Below are 17,057 nucleotides of genomic sequence, written 5' to 3' on the forward strand. Positions count from 1 at the left end.
ATTGGAGGGGGTTGTGTTCGGACATTTACAGGGGCCAGTTTCGAGTTGCAGTCTCCCTTAGGTGTTTTTTGAGAGTGTTTTTGAAAGTGGGTAGTGATTCACATTCCTTTACAGCTTTGGGTAGGGCGTTCCACATTGATGTGGCATAATTGCGAAACGTGTTTAGTCCCTTGTTTGAGCCGAATCTGGGTTTAACATGATTTGTGGAGCTCCCTCTGGTGTTGTGATCGTGGTATTCACTGACCTTTGGGAAGTATTTTGTCATGTACATGGGTACCTTGGTTGTGTAGTGTATCTTGTAGACCAGGCCGATTGCAAGTTGCTGTACTCTGTCGTCTACTCTAAGCCATCCTAGGTTGTCAAAGTGGGCAGTGTGTGTGTGTGCGTGCGTGCGTGCGTGCGTGCGTGCGTGCGTGCGGCCGTGCGTGCGTGTGTGTGTGTGTGTGTGTGTCTGCCAAAGTTGTCTTTGTTTATAGATATAACTGTCCAAGATTGGAATAACACAATGTTTTAGGGTGAATGTTCCTAATAGTGCCTGCAGTGCTTTGTAGGGCAACACCCCCGCCTAGTGGTAAAACTATGTAACTACAACATACAACTGCCAACAGTGAAGTACTGTACATGTACAAGTTTTTTTTATTTACAAAAGTACACCATGGAATATAAATTGCTATTTGAATCAAAATACCTTTGGAGTAGAAATGTCTATATGACAGTTAATACAAAAACATTCACAAGAAAACATTCAGACTCACAGTTCACAATTAGACAGACAGACAGACAGACAGAAAGAGAGAGAGAGACAGACGAAGAGAGACAGAGAGAGAGACAGACAGACAGACAGACAGACAGACAGACAGACAGACAGACAGACAGACAGACAGACAGACAGACAGACAGACAGAGAGAAGAAGCTTCAGGCGGGAATGTCGAGGTTGTCTTCGTTTCTTGGGTACTGCTCCACTTCCATCGCCATCAAGAAGTCTGCAAATAATACGTTCTTTATTATGTGATGTAACATAATATACACAGACACCAGTACCTCTTATATAATAATAATAATAATAATATAATAATAATAATAATAATAATAATAATAATAATGTCTCCCGCTCTATAGGCCAATATCAATTACCCCACCCTCAAGAGTAATTAAACTAGGATACTACTACTACTACTACTACTACTACTACTAGTTTCAAGTTCAAGTTTCTTTAATAGTTGTCATACAGAAGTACAGAATACTTTTGTACAAAATGCTTCTTACTGTTGCGCTCCAGAGACTGTGCAAGACAAGATAAGTATGAAATAAAATAACATAGTAAAATTAGAAGTAAAAAAATGAGGTCACAGTGTTCAGTTTAGACATATGTACAATGTTCGATGCAGAATAGACGTAGTTACCATACAATATACAATACTGTGCAGTGTACTAATATACAATACTATATAGTGCAAGGCAGAAATGGAGAAATGGGACGAGGTGCAATTTAGGTACAATTCACAGTAGGTGTACGAGTTGTAGTGCAAATCCTTTATCAATAAATATAAAGTGTAAGTGTGTTTGTGTGATCTAAAGTGTGGAGAGTGGGTGCTGCAGTGTGTTGTTTGTTTGAGTGAGTGTGTGCATTTGATGGTTGTTGCATAGTGATTATTGTTCGTTTAGCGATTATTGTTTGTTTAGCAGCCTGATGGCCTGGGGATAGAAGCTTCTTCTGAGTCTTTCTGTGCTCGCCTTAAGACTCCGGTATCGCTTGCCTGACCGCAGCAGTTCAAAGAGGCAGTTGTTCGGGTGGCTCGAGTCCTTAATAATTCTCTTAGCCGCCGCCGCCTGCCTACTGCTACTGCTACTGCTACTGCTACTACTACTACTACTACTACTACTACTACTACTGTAAACTATGGCTGAGTCGGTCACAGCCGACCAGCACCTGCTAACAGGTTCGACCCTTAGCTCAGATGGTTAGTGCGGCCGTCTGTGGATATGGTCCCAGGTTAAAATGCTACTACTAATAATAATAATACTTATTATTATTATTATTATTATTATTATTATTATTATTATTATTATTATTATTATTATTATTATTATTATTATTATTATTATTATTATTATTATTATTATTATAATAAGTATAACAATGATAATAACAGTAATAATAGTAATATTATTAATAAATAATAATAATAATAACAAAAATAGTAGTAGTAATAATAATAAGCTGTCCTACCCTCTGTGTAGTCAACCTCAGGCCGTGTGCAGACGAAGGCCCAGGCCAGACCCACCAGCAATGCCACCACCAGGTTCACCACGATCCAGGGCTGCAAGATCTGCTGCTCTGAACCAGGAGGCCTGACAGAGAGACAGAGAGAGACAGAGAGAGACATAGGGACACAAGAGTGGGCTCAGAACAGAACAGAGAAGGAACAATAGGAAACAGAACATGTGGATGAATAGAATAGAATAGAATAGAATAGAATAGAATAGAATAGAATAGAATAGAATAGAATAGAATAGAATAGAATACTGTAGATCTGTCTCACCATAGGGTTTCGTTGGCGATGGGGTACATGTGGATTCGGTCGCTGGTCATCTGTTGGCTCAGCGACAGGATCAGAGCGATGAAGTACACTGGAGATACCGTACAGAGAGAATAGGGTTATTACACACGTTTAGAATCTTAATTTATGTCCACATAAATACAATGTCTAAAGGACACAAATATTATCAGTGCAATTGGACATTGTGGGTTATTCTGTTACATTTGTGCCCAAATTAGCAGAACCAGACAAGTAGCATACAGCTCATGGGTACAGATAGCAGCGTCATATCCAAATTGCACGGCTGCCAATAATAGCTGACACTGAGCAATATCTTGCTAACTGTTTGTGTGACGGATCATACTGGGTCTGCGTTGTGTTTGATGTTAAATGAGAATGTCCCGAGGGGGAGTCGAACAGGGGGCTCCCGCGTCCGCGGGCGACGACACAGGCCGCTGCACTAAGAAGTGAATTCACTCCTAACTACCGTACCTATGCGTCTGTTAACCCTGTTATGAGGAAGTGAGTTTAATTTACCAGCCCGCACTGCCACAGTCACTCATCAACACACCTGTTTCCGTGACTGTGGACATACCCACGGGCTTCCCCGTTACACTCACCTCCCTAAACTCACGCCCCTCAGGACATCCGGGTCACGGCACCACTGTGACGGATCATACTGGGTCTGCGTTGTGTTTGATGTTAAATGAGAAAATCCCGAGGGGGAGTCGAACAGGGGGCTCCCGCGTCCGCGGGCGACGACACAGGCCGCTGCACTAAGAAGTGAATTCACTCCTAACTACCGTACCTATGTGTCTGTTAACCCTGTTATGAGGAAGTGAGTTTAATTTACCAGCCCGCACTGCCACAGTCACTCGTCAACACACCTGTTTCCGTGACTGTGGACATACCCATGGGCTTCCCCTTTACATTTGGCTCTTCCCTTTGGAAGACCAGCCATCTGAAGGCCTCTGACACCAACTGTATACACATGACCCATACACGCACATACACACACACACATACACATACACACAGAAACTGAACTTTAGCATCATGAGCTGAAATCCACTAAATATATACTTGAAACTGTTTCTAAAAGAAAACTTGTTGTCTAAGTTTGTTATACACTCCAAGTGAAGCGCTGAAGGCACTGTACCACGTATTGTTGTTGACTGCTGGGGATGTATCTATTTGCTGGCTTTGTTGTACACAAGTAAGTTTGGACAAAAGCACAAGCTAATGACTAAATGTGAATGTAAAAATACAACATACCCACCACACCACCACCAGCAGAGCCTGTACAGTGTCTCTGGTTGCTATGGTGACTTATAGAAGGACCAGAGCAGTACACTATGTCAGGTTGCTATGGTAACTTACAGAAGGGTCAGGGTGTTTCTGGTTGCTATGGTAACTTACAGACGGGCCAGAGTGTCTCTGATTGCTATGGTAACTTACAGTAGCTTGGTTGCTATGGTAACTTACAGAAGGAGGCCAGGGCAGTAGGGTCCAGGGTGAGGAATCCTCTCAGAGCCATGGAGGCCTTGGCCAGGTTCACCCTGAAGATAAGACAGGACCGTTAGATGAACAATAACAATATTCTTGACCGCCAGAGGTGTAACCTTTGCTGGCTTTGTTGCACACAATTTGTAAATTACTAAATGTAAATGTAAATTCATCACAGGGGGATTTACTCAGCATTGAGCACATATCAGTGCAGGTTGTCCTCTGAGGTGGCAATCCAATTATACAAGTGCTATGTTATATTCTGATTAGAATCACCACCGTTTGGGCGCAATCTAGTCAGTCTGCTAGGCCACAAAGCATGTCCTACAGTCAGAGTTCTGCCCATTAAAAAAGGTGTCCCACAGGGATAAATCCTGTGTCCTGTCTTATTTGCCATTTATATTAATGTTGTGTCATCTTTGAGTGGCGGTCAAGTTCATGTTTATGCGAATGAAACTATTGTCTATTATTGCTAACTTTGTACAACTAGCCATTGATAACCTGCAACTCTCCTTTAACCTCTTAAGCCTGACGGGTCTGGTACCGGACCCAAAATGACATCACGTCATGAATCTATGTCTACAGACTGTATGAATAATAAGCAGCGATCTTTTCTCAAATGTATCCAAGAGTAAAGACCCTAACCATGTCACAACAGCAGTCATAGTGTATATTTTCAACAATACATTTGTTTACCAATAGTCTAAACTAATTATCTGCATTGTAGGGCTATTTAGACTGTCTTAGTAAGGTTGCAGGCTTGAGATTTAGCACTTGTAAAAAGATATTCGCTTTTGAAATAAAAACACATTCTAAACAGTGCTTTGCCATTCTAATGCCATTATCTGCATTGTAGGGCTATTTAGACTGTCTTAGTAAGGTTGCAGGCTTGAAATTTAGACTCTAAAGTGTTATTAGTGAGATTTTAGTTTATGGAATGTCTTCATAATTGTTAGGTTTTGTAAACAACCCCAACAGCACGACACAGATAGGTAGTTCAGAGTTAGCCAAAAACTACGGGCGCATTTATTTACACAAAAAACAGAAATGTAAAACAAAACAGTAACTCCATTAGAGGGGAATGTCTTCTAGTCAATTAGGGCTCTGCTGCACTGCCCACAGCAGGGTTGACTCTGCGGCTCTGCAGCCCTGTCCTTAGCAGAGTCTACTCTGCGGCTCTGCAGAGCTGTCCTTAGCAGAGTTTACTCTGCGGTTCTGCGGCTCTGCAGCGCTGTAGCCATAGGTTATCCCAACAAAAGCAAAGTGGAAGTGGGTAACGAGGCACAGGTCCATGGGTCCACGGAGGCAGAGAGAGAAACACAGCAGCAACGTGAACCAAGTTTGAACCAAGAAGAAGACGTTCGACTGTCGGACTGTACTGTGGATATTCCACGAGCTGCGTTTAGGAATGTATAGGCGAAAGACTAGGGGGTCGCACTGACCACAGCTTAGCTTCAAGTTTAGGCCTGTTAACCCAGTTAGCTCACGCGTCGCTCCACCGTCTCCCAGCACCGCAGCGGACACCGCAGCAGACGTCGTTGGACCGCACTCGCCTCCAGCATTCTCCTAGCCGACCGCCAGTCCAGCTAATCGCCTGCCTAACGTCAGCCCAGCCAGCCCCCTTGCTATCACAGGTGACAACCACGACGGCCACCTCGCGTCACAGACATTCGTTACGGGAGCAGGCCAGCACTCGGTTGGTACACTCACACCAGGTACTGTTAGCGCTCCAAGTGCTCTGGAACATTATCGGCGAACATTCTCCTTTTCGAGAGCATGCCCTCTAAGGGCGAAGAGAATAAATACTTTGAGCTGGCATGTGCAGCAGTGACGAGGGGCGCCCCAACGTTTGTTGTTTTGGGTAATGCCGGCTTAGATAGGCTTTTTATTTCAACTGTGGGCCCACTTAATTTTCTGGTTACATGTGTTGTGTGATTCAGTTGTGCAGACAGCACTAAGGTATATTGATAATCTTTCTCGCAGAGCTCGCCATTACCCTCTCTCTCCCTACGGGTGAATGAAAAGAATATTAACCCTTACGGGGACCTGTTTCATTACCGTGGAGTGTAAGAAGATGTATTGTGCCGTGTATTGAATGCATGCCAACTTTATATAAAAGGAGAGGCGTAGAAATGGGATCATTGTGTGTGCGTCAATTACTGTGAATGTGTATTACTGCTTAACCCCTTCTTTCCTACGGTCTATGTGCAATTGGGGCAGGTGCTCTGTACAGGTCTTCACCAGTCAACAAGGAAAGGTACTGCTTTGGGGAGAAATTATATTATTTACCATCACTGCCAGCGGGTGTGAGAGGGTGTGGGACGTATTAAGGGAAGTGCGGGTGTTTGAGGATATACTACGGTCGCCCGGGAGGGCAAGAAGGACCAACGTAGAACCCCTAGGTTAGTAAACCCTAGGCCCCATCCATCCCTCTGCTAAATCCCAATTTTAATACTCTTACACTACAGTCGGGGGCTCAACCGGATCTATCACAAAACTGCACGTTATTGGCATAGATTTGAGCGCAGTTAGTGTGTCTACTTTCAATGAACGTTTAGCAACAATCCGTGTTGCAATCAAATCCAAAATGGCGGAGCCATAATCATTATGAGAATGGAACTGTACATACAGTAGATTTCATTCACGGTTCTTGCTGCACGCCTGAAGATACTAAATCCAAATTGAACTCTGGCATTTGAAATAGGACATTTGGCCCGATCCATAGATGTGCGAGTTGGCTATAATAAGGTAATTTATAGGCCTGGTATTCTATATTCTATAATAATATTTCAAATTTCTTATGTCCGGATGGCAGAATTCAGTACTGTATCTACAAAACATTCTGTTTAATCATCTTGCCTTTATTCATTTGCTTAGATTTTTTTGTACACATGATCTCAAGAAGGTACTGAACAGTGGCAGTTTTTATTTCATAATTTTTTGCATGGTGTTATTCACTGTCAAAGATGCAAAGAAAAATCATAATTTATATTCTCCTTTGTTTCATCACAATTTACTCAAGCCTAGTAACAGGCACAATATTTCTGACACTGGGAATACATTCCATGACATCCATAGATGTCCCTAGATACCAAGAACATGCAAATGGACCTTGTAGAAGTGGAGCAATCTTCCATTTACTTAGGTATGTATTTTTAGGATTTTCAAAAAATAGGGCTAGGGCTTAACAGGTTAATGCTTTGTAAGATGCACTTATTAATCTTAAACTTGTACTTAATGCACATAAAACAAACTTCATGATGTTCTCTAGCCTTCGTGCACCCCTGGGACAAAAAACGTCCCAACTGTAAATCAAGTTTCAAGTTTCAAGTTTCTTTAATAGTTGTCATACAGAAGTACAGAATACTTTTGTACAAAATGCTTCTTACTGTTGCGCTCCAGAGACTGTGCATGACAAGATAAGTATGAAATAAAAACATAGTAAAAATTAGAAGTAAAAAAAGAGGTCACAGTGTTCAGTTTTGACATATGTACAATGTTCGTAGACGTAGTTACCATACCATACGTGTTTGTGTGATCTAAAGTGTGGAGAGTGGGTGCTGCAGTGTGTTGTTTGTTTGAGTGAGTGTGTGCGTGTGGGTGTGTGTGCTGTGTGCATTTGATGGTTGTTGCATAGTGATTATTGTTCGTTTAGCGATTATTTTCGTTTAGCAGCCTGATGGCCTGGGGATAGAAGCTCCTTCTGAGTCTTTCTGTGCTCGCCATAAGACTCCGGTATCGCTTGCCTGACGGCAGCAGTTCAAAGAGGCAGTTGTTCGGGTGGCTCGAGTCCTTAATAATTCTCTTAGCCTTCCCCTTGCACCGCTTGTTGTAAATGTTCTGGAGGGTGGGAAGCCCCCCTCTAATTGTGCGTTCGGCTGAACGTGTCACTCTTTGTAGTCTGCTACGGTCTTGTGCAGTGCTATTCCCAAACCAGGAGGTGATGTTGCCGGTCAGGATGCTCTCTATTGTACATGAGTAGAAGTTCCTAAGGATCTTCTGACTGACTTGGAACTTCCTTAGGCGCCTGAGGAAGTAGAGGCGTTGTCGTGCCTTCTTCACAACACTGTCAATGTGTGTGGTCCATGTCAAGTCCTCGGATATGTGGGCTCCGAGGTACTTGAAACTGTTCACTCTCTCAACTGGTGCCCCGTCGATGCTGAGGGGGCTGTAGTCCTTGACCCCCGACCTCCTGAAGTCCACAATCATCTCTTTTGTTTTGCTGACGTTCAGGGAGAGGCAGTTCTCCTGACACCACTGTGACAGGTTCTCTACCTCTTCCAGGTAGGCCCTTTCGTCGTTGGCAGAGATCAGGCCCACCACTACTGTGTCATCAGCAAATTTGATGATGGTGTTGTTGTTCCGCTGTGCTACGCAGTCATGTGTGTACAGGGAGTAGAGGAGGGGGCTCAGAACACAGCCCTGGGGGGCCCCTATGTTGAGCGTGATGGATGAGGAGGTGCAGTTGCCGGCTCTTACCACCTGGGGTCTGCCCGTCAGGAAGTCCAGGACCCACTGGCACAGGTCATAGTTCAAGCCCAGGTCCCTGAGCTTGGCTATGAGTTTGGAGGGGACTATGGTATTGAATGCTGAGCTGTAGTCGATGAACAGCATTCTCACATAGTTCCCCTGCCTCTTGTCCAGATGTGATGCTGCTGTGTGCAGCACATGGGCTATGGCGTCCTCCGTGGACCTGTTGGGGCGATATGCAAATTGCAGAGGGTCCAGGTTGATGGGGAGGGAGGAACAGATGTAGCCCTTCACTAGCTTCTCAAAGCACTTCATGGCTATGGAGGTGAGGGCTACAGGGCGGTAGTCGTTGAGGCAAGCGGGCGTAGATTTTTTGGGTACAGGGATGATGGTGGACTTCTTCAGACAGGTGGGGATGACGGCCTGTTCCAAGGACAGGTTGAAGATGTCAGTGAATACCGGGGCCAGTTGGTCGGCACAGACTTTTAGGACGCGGCCGGGGATGCCGTCCGGTCCTGCTGCCTTCCTGATATCCACTTTTTTAAAGATCCGTCTCACCTCATGCTCTGTTACCCTGAACACTGAGTCTCCATCAGCAGACCCCCCCCCCCCCCATTGCCGTGGTTTGTAGGCTGGTGTTGTTATTCACAGCCTCAAACCTCGCATAGAAGGAGTTGAGATCATTTGCTAAGGAGATGTCACCCACTGGCGCTGCTCTGATGGCTGCCTTTCTGATCGCTCCGACGAGACTGTGCTTTATTTTGTTAATTTTTATAGTATTAGGAGTTTTATTTGCACCAACTGTTGGTGCATTATATGTGTATGACCGTCAGTCAATCATTGACATTGGATTAAGAAAAACTTACCGTTTGGATTGCTCTCTGGATCGGATCGCTGAACAGCAGAAATGGCCCGCCGAGATCCTTTGTTATGCCGGCCATGGCCAAGACAAGAAGAAGCCGCCACGAAGACGAGGAAAGAGAGCCGGGGTCCGGAACAGACTGAGGTCCAAACGACACAGAACCACATTGCCCAGCATATTGTTGGCCAATGTGCAATCGATAGGAAACAAATTGGACGACATCAGAGCAAGGATCCAATTCCAGAGGGACATTCGGGATTGTAACGTCCTCTGTTTCACAGAAACTTGGCTGAGTCCAAATGTCCCGAATCACGCAATAGAACCGGCAGACCATTTCTTCGTTCTCCGCAAAGACCGGACGGCAGAAGAGTCATTAAAGACGAGAGGAGGCGGCATTGCCTTCATGATAAACAAGGAGTGGTGCGATTTAGGCAACACAAAGGAACTGTCTAACCACTGCTCCCCAGACCTGGAGTTTATCACGATAAAATGTCGACCCTTCTTCCTCCCAAGAGAGTTAACGTCCATCATCCTCATCGGAGTGTACATTCCACCACACGCGAACACTGGGGTCGCACTTTCAAAACTTCACGACGAGGTAAACAAACTCCAGGCAGCTAATGTTGACGCTGCCATTTTGGTCTTGGGGGATTTCAACAGCGCGCGTCTTAAAAAGGTGCTGCCGAATTTCTATCAGCATGTGACCTGTCCCACCAGAGGCGAGAACATATTAGACCATGTATACTCGCAATTTAAGAATGGGTACAAGTCACAGGCTCTTAGTCCATTCGGTAAAAGCGATCACGCCGCCATTTTTCTTTTGCCTAAGTACAAACAGAGTCTCAAGCGAACGCCGGTGGTCTCGCGAGAGGTTAAGCGTTGGGCCGTGACGTCAGTGGAGTCACTCCAAGCAGTGCTGGGAAGCACAGAATGGAGTGTATTCCGTGATAACACAGCCAATATTAACGAATACACCGAAACGGTGATTGACTATGTCTGTACTCAGGTAGAAGTAATAATCCCCACCACCAAAATTAATATCTACCCAAATCAAAAGCCCTGGGTAGACAAATCCGTCCGTGAGGCTCTGAAAGTGCGCACATCAGCATACAACACCGGGCTGGTGACAGGCAACATGGAAGAACACAAGATGGCAAGATACAACGTCAGGAGAGCAGTAATAGAGGCAAGTACATACTGTACTTGGGATAACCTTGTCTTGATTTATTGCATATCCCCTGAAATTAAGTCAGGCAGTTTTTCTGGGGCAAAAAAACACTGCACACGGTGTACCCTTTGGTCAAAAAACGTCCCTATTGACTCCCATGTTAAACAAGTTTTTTGAAAACGACGCCATTGCAGATTGAATTATTATTATTATAATTTTTTTTCATCTAGGCCCCTTTATGGGTATTTACGCATGATTACAATTTCTTTTCAAGATGGCCGCATTGCGTCATCTATTTCCGGCGGCCACAGCTTGTGTGTTTACTGCTTATATCCTGCAATGCCGTTCAAAAAATATTTTTATCTAAAATGATTTGAGAATGTTTTATGGAGGTCTTAGTGTGGTGTGCATGCATGTGTTGAGAAATTAATGTGTGTGCATGTGGTCATTTGCAGCCATTATGTGAAAACTAGCCATTACTGTACTAGCATTACTAGTACAGTACATTACTGTGTACTAGCCATTTTCACATAATGGCTGCAAATGACCACATGCACACATATACATTTCTCAACATACGCATGCACACCACACTAAACCTCCATAAAACATTCTCATATAATTTTAGATAAAAATATTTTTGGAACGGTTTGCAGGATATAAGCAGTAAACACACAAGCTGTGGCCGCCGGAAATAGATAACGCAATACGGCCATCTTGAAAGAAATTAGTAATCATGCATATGTAAATGCCCGTAAAGGGGCCTAGATGAAAACAATTATAAAAATCTAAATTCAATCTGCAATGGCGTCGTTTTCAAAAAACGTGTTTAACATGGGAGTCAATAGGGAAGTTTTTTGACCAAAGGGTACACCGTGTGCAGTGTTTTATACACTGAGTCACTGCACAAAACATTTTTATGTATCAAACTTGTTTTTTTTGCCAATCTTCGACACTCCAGGCTCTCATAATCCCACCCAAAAAGAAATGACATTAGCATTTATGGGATGGGGGGCGGCTACATGGCGTAGTGGGCAAGGCGCTCGCCACGAATGCGGAGACGCTGGGCTCGCCTGTTCGAGCCCAGCGCTCCACATTGCTTTCAGTTTAGCTGGTCGTTCATACTAATACACATTGGCCGTATTAGGGGGTGGGAAACTGATGGGTGGGGATCGGGCGTTGTGGACAGCGACTCCTACAGGTTGGTTGGTGCACCTGCGCAGTAGAATCAGGAAGTGTCGGGGGCAGCGTGAGCCTCCCACGCGTTACTCCTCGACACTGAGAGATCGAGCTGCGCAGGTGAAAAGATGCGACTGCTGTTACCTCAAGTACCGGAGGGGACTTGTGCTATGTATGACTTAGTCCACATTGCAGCCGGCTTGTGGGAGGCAAGAAACAGCGTTCGTGACAGGGGAGGGTTGAATTGGATGATACGAAATTGGGATGGGAGAAAATGTTGAAAATGGGAGAAAAAGTTGATAAAAAAAAAAGCATTTATGGGATGGAAAATAATGAACCCTTAGTGTTTTTGTCTTGAAAATAAGCCACGCTTCAATCACACAAACTGGTATTTAAGGGGTTAAAATCCTGAAAATGAATGAATATTTTATATGTATGTTGAGGACTGAAGTTAATAATGGTATTCATAAAATAAAATGTAAAAGAAATTCATAAGTAAATATATATATATTACATGTAAAGTACATGGGACAGAAAACGTCCCAAAGGGTACACTGTGTGCAGTGTTTTATACACTGTGTCACTGCACAAAACATTTTTATGTATCAAACTTATTTTTTTTGCCAATCTTCGACACTCCAGGCTCTCATAATCCCACCCCAAAAAAAATGTCATTAGCATTTATGGGATGGAAAATAATTAACCCTTAGTGTTTTTTGTCTTGAAAATAAGCCATGCATCAATCACACAAACTGGTATTTAAGGGGTTAAAATCCTGAAAATGAATTAATATTTTATATGTATGTTGGGGACTGAAGTTAATAATGGTATTCATAAAATAAAATGTAAAAGAAATTCATAAGTAAATATATTTATATTACATGTAAAGTACATGGGACAGAAAACATTCCAAAGGGTACACTGTGTGCAGTGTTTTAGTGGGGTGCACGAAGGCTAGAGCTAGAGATATTGTTTACAGTAACTTGCATACAGTATCTACTGTGAGTGGGTCTGACATCAAGAGAGTTACAGAATACAAATATCATCTGGCTTGATGAGAAATACCATTTAGGCAATCTTCCCAGTAGACTGTACCAATAATTAGCAGGAAAAGGGTTGTAAATAAAATAAAGAACCATCTCACCGGTGTCTTCCCTACTCTGTTTTTCTCTCAGCCTTCCTACTGTCTCAATAAAGAACCTTCTCTCCTGTGTCTCCTCTACTCTGTCTCCCTCTCAGCCTTCCTACTGTCTCAATAAAGAACCTTCTCTCCTGTGTCTCCTCTACTCTGTCTCCCTCTCAGCCTTCCTACTGTCTCAATAAAGAACATTATCTCCTGTGTCTCCCCTACTCTGTCTCAGCAGTAGATATAATACTGACCTGAAGCCAGCAGTAGATATAATACTGACCTGAGGCCAGGTGTAGATATAATACTGACCTGAGGCCAGCTGTAGATATAATACTGATCTGAAGCCAGTAAATATAATACTGACCTGAAGCCAGCAGATATAATACTGACCTGAAGCCAGTAAATATAATACTGACCTGAAGCCAGCAGATATAATACTGACCTGAAGCCAGCAAATATAATACTGACCTGAAGCCAGCGGATAAAATACTGACCTGAAGCCAGCAGATATAATACTGACCTGAAGCCAGCGGATATAATACTGACCTGAAGCCAGCAGATATAATACTGACCTGAAGCCAGCAGATATAATACTGACCTGAAGCCAGCAGATAAAATACTGACCTGTCAAATGCGGACACAGTACTGATAGCCAACAGTAGATATAGCAGGGACTGTGCAGGGTAGGCCAGTGGGTGGTACTGCTGTAGAAGGTTCGGTAGCTTGGTCATCTGTTCCCCAGCCAACACATACACAACAATGATGTTCCACACAGCATAGCCCGCTAGGAACCCATGGGAGAATAGACCTAGAACCCTGAACAGACAACACAAACAACGGTATACAGTATATAAATACAATGAGTGGAAAATGACTGTGTACTGCATATATAAAATACACAATGAGTGATAGATAGATAGATAGATAGATAGATAGATAGATAGATAGATAGATAGATAGATAGATAGATAGATAGATAGATAGATAGATAGATAGATAGATAGATAGATAGATAGATAGATATAGATATACAGTCAGATGGTCAAAAACACAAAACAGGCTTGCTGATAGAAAAAGCGATTGTTCAATACTCAGGGTAGTCATCCGGTCCAGGGTCAGTACACAAGGGGGTTTTTCAGCCAGTCCAGGGTCCGTACACAATGAACACCTTCTCGGTTCCGAACACAGTTTGTCCTTCAGCTGCTGAAAGGCCTTCTTCGTCTCCTCGGTCCACAGGACCTTGTCTGGTAGTTTGTTCTATGTTAGGTCAGCCAGTGGTGTTGCTAGGGCAGAGAAGTTCGGGACAAAACGTCGGTAATCAGTGGTGCAGTGCTGGTATAACGGCGTTATACCTCGCTCACTGAGGCTGAAGTACGCGCAATCGCTTTTTACATGGCATTATCCAACCGGACTCCCGGAGAAGCATGCAGCTGCAGAGCCGCAGAGCCAGCGGCGCTCTCTGGGCCGCGCACTGACGGCCGCGCTGTGAGGCAATAGTATCCAGCTGCAGGACGAGAGCAGCCAAAAAAAACTGTGCATGCGCGCGCACGTGGAGCGTTTGACCTACTGTCAATTTGCCACTGCAACACTGTCGGTAATAGCTGGCTAGGCCTATGAAGGTTCGTACCTGCTTTTTGGTTTGGGGGCAGGGCCAGCTCTGGATGGCCTCGACCTTGCCTGCTTGGGGTCTGATAGACCCTCTCCCGATAGTGTACCCCAAGTAGTCCGCGTCCTGTAGGCCCAGGTGACATTTCTTCAGGTTAGCGGTGAGCCCCGCCCCTCTCAAAGCCTGTAGAACAGCCGTGACCTGGTGTAGATGCGTTCCGCACTCCTCGCCGTGGATAATAATGCTGCTGCGTAATCTCGGTGGGGTCGGAGGATCTGGTCCATCATCCTCTGAAATGTGGCCGGAGCACCAAAATGTAGACCGAAACGGTGGACAACATAGTGGAACAACCCATCTGGGGTGGCAAATACTGTTTTCTCCCTATCTTCTGGCGCCAGGGGAACCTGCCAGTAGCCTTTAGTGAGGTTTAAGGTGGTGATATATCTTGCTTTCCCCAGCCTTTCAGTACGTTTGTCTACTCTTGGCATAGGGTAGGCGTCAAACTTGGATATGGCGTTTAACTGCCGGAAGTCATTGCAAAACCTTGGGGTTCCGTCTGGTTTAGGGACTAGGACGATGGGGCTACACCAACCACTATTTGACTCTACAATAACGCCCGCCTGCAACATGTCTTGTACTTCTTTCCTTACTGCTTCTCTTCTGGCCTCGGGGAGGCGGTAGGAACATAGTTTCACCTTCTTTCCTATGACAGTAGGGATGTGGTGGTGGATTACGTCGGTTCTCCCTGGTTCTGTGGAGAACACATCCCGATGGCGCTCCACCAGCTCCCTTAGGTCGTTCTTCTGGGGCACGCTGAGTTTGTCTCCCATGGGCACTTCCACCGGTTGGGTCCGGCCTGGTATCTGTGGTGGGGTGGAAGAGTACAAAGCCTCCCAGGATTCCCATTTTTTTAACAGATTCACATGGTACATTTTCACCGGCGGACGTCTCCCTGGCTGTCGCACCCTGTAGTTCACCGGACCCACCTTCTCCATAACTTCATAGGGCCCATGCCACTTGGCTAGAAACACCAACACTCTATCCCCCGACTTGAATTCTCTGGGTTGCGTGCCCCTGGTATAGACCCTGGCTAGGGCCTGCTGTGCTTTTGTCATGTGGTTTCTCACCAGGGGCCACAAGGTGGCCATCCTCTCCTGGATCTCCTCCACATGATCCACCAAACTCTGGTGCGGTGACGGCGGGTGTTCCCAGGCCTCTTTGGCTATATCCAACATGCCTCTCGGTCTTCTCCCATACAGAAGTTCAAAGGGGGAGAAACCTGTGGAGGCCTGGGGAACTTTCCTGATGGAAAACATTAGGTACGGGAGAAGCTGGTCCCAGTTCCTCCCGTCTGCTTCCATTACTTTCTTTAGCATACTCTTGAGGGTACGGTTAAACCACTCAACTAGTCCATCAGTTTGGGGATGGTAGACTGACATGCACAACTGGGTGATTTTCAGTAACCCGGCCAAATCCTTCATTATTTTTGACATAAACGGTGTGCCTTGGTCTGTCCGAATTTAATCCTGGATCCCCACCCTGGTTATTAGTAGCATGAGCTCCCTGGCTATACCTTTTGAGGCCATGGTGCAGAGAGGGATGGCCTCAGGGTACCGGGTTGTTACAATGGAGACAGGTAGGTTCCAGTTGTGGAGTAATAAGTAGAGGCAGAGAAGGTTGCTTACTCGTTAACGGTGGTTCTCTTTATTGTAGAATGGTACACCTAGAGTAATAGCAACAGATAATACACTGACGCAGAGCTTCTAGGAGAGAAGATAATAATGATAACAATAATGACAGCAAAGTCCAGTGTCTGCAGTACCGCCGTGTACTCTGTAGGAGAATGAGAAGATCCGACAACTGGAAGTAGAGAGACAAGGGTTTAAGTACGACCACATTCCTGACATACCAAGCATTCCAACGTGACAACCAATCAGGAGACCCAAACAATAAGTGACAAGTGACAGGGAGATAAGTGTTAGAGAAGCCCAGTGACAGGTGTCAGAATGATGGGTGGTTCTCAGGCGGACCAGAGAACCCAAGCGTTACACCGGGTGGCATAGTCCATGATCACCAGGATGTACTGATGGCCCCTGGCGCTGCGGGGTAGGGGCCCCACAAGGTCCATCCCAATCCTGCTGAAGGGAACAGAAATGATAGGCAGGGAGATCAAGGGGTTACATACAGTGGGTCGTGGAGCAACCATCTGACATTCCGGGCAAGAGCGACAATAGTCCTCCACCGCTCTTTTCACTCCTGGCCAGGAACATCTGGCCTTAATCCTGTCAAGGGTCTTCTCGACCCCCAAGTGTGCCCCTAGCAAGTGTGAGTGGGCTAGATGCAACACCATATTTATATGTGGCCGGGGAACCAGCAACAGCTCTAGAATAGCTTCCCCTTATTTCTTTACCACCTGGTACAGTAAAGTGTTCTTTATTGAAAAATGTGGAAATGTTTTCTCCTACCCCATCCATTTTTTTTACCGTCGACCATGGCTACCTGACGTAGTGCTGGAGCCAGGTTCTTGTCCTCCAGCTGGGCGGTGCCGAACCGTCCCGTCAGTTGTGGTGGTAAGGGTGGGGTGTCATCGTTCGGG

The 17,057-nt window shown here is 45.1% G+C and overlaps 1 protein-coding gene across 1 annotated transcript in view; it reads right to left on the reverse strand.

Annotated features, from left to right (window-relative positions):
• Positions 1 to 791: 791 nt before the first annotated feature.
• Positions 792 to 17,057, reverse strand: part of tmem237a (transmembrane protein 237a) — a 49,286-nt gene continuing 33,020 nt past the window's right edge. The window contains exons 6-10 of the mRNA XM_084310084.1: positions 13,480 to 13,671; positions 4,027 to 4,100; positions 2,545 to 2,632; positions 2,232 to 2,353; positions 792 to 984 (exon numbers count right to left, since the gene is read on the reverse strand). Coding sequence (XP_084166210.1) covers positions 917 to 984; positions 2,232 to 2,353; positions 2,545 to 2,632; positions 4,027 to 4,100; positions 13,480 to 13,671 — 544 coding nt within the window. The 3' untranslated portion in view covers positions 792 to 916. The remainder of the gene's footprint in view (positions 985 to 2,231; positions 2,354 to 2,544; positions 2,633 to 4,026; positions 4,101 to 13,479; positions 13,672 to 17,057) is intronic.

The sequence above is a fragment of the Notolepis coatsorum genome (assembly GCF_963971535.1).
Source record: "Notolepis coatsorum genome assembly, chromosome: 3".
NCBI lineage: Eukaryota > Metazoa > Chordata > Actinopteri > Aulopiformes > Paralepididae > Notolepis > Notolepis coatsorum.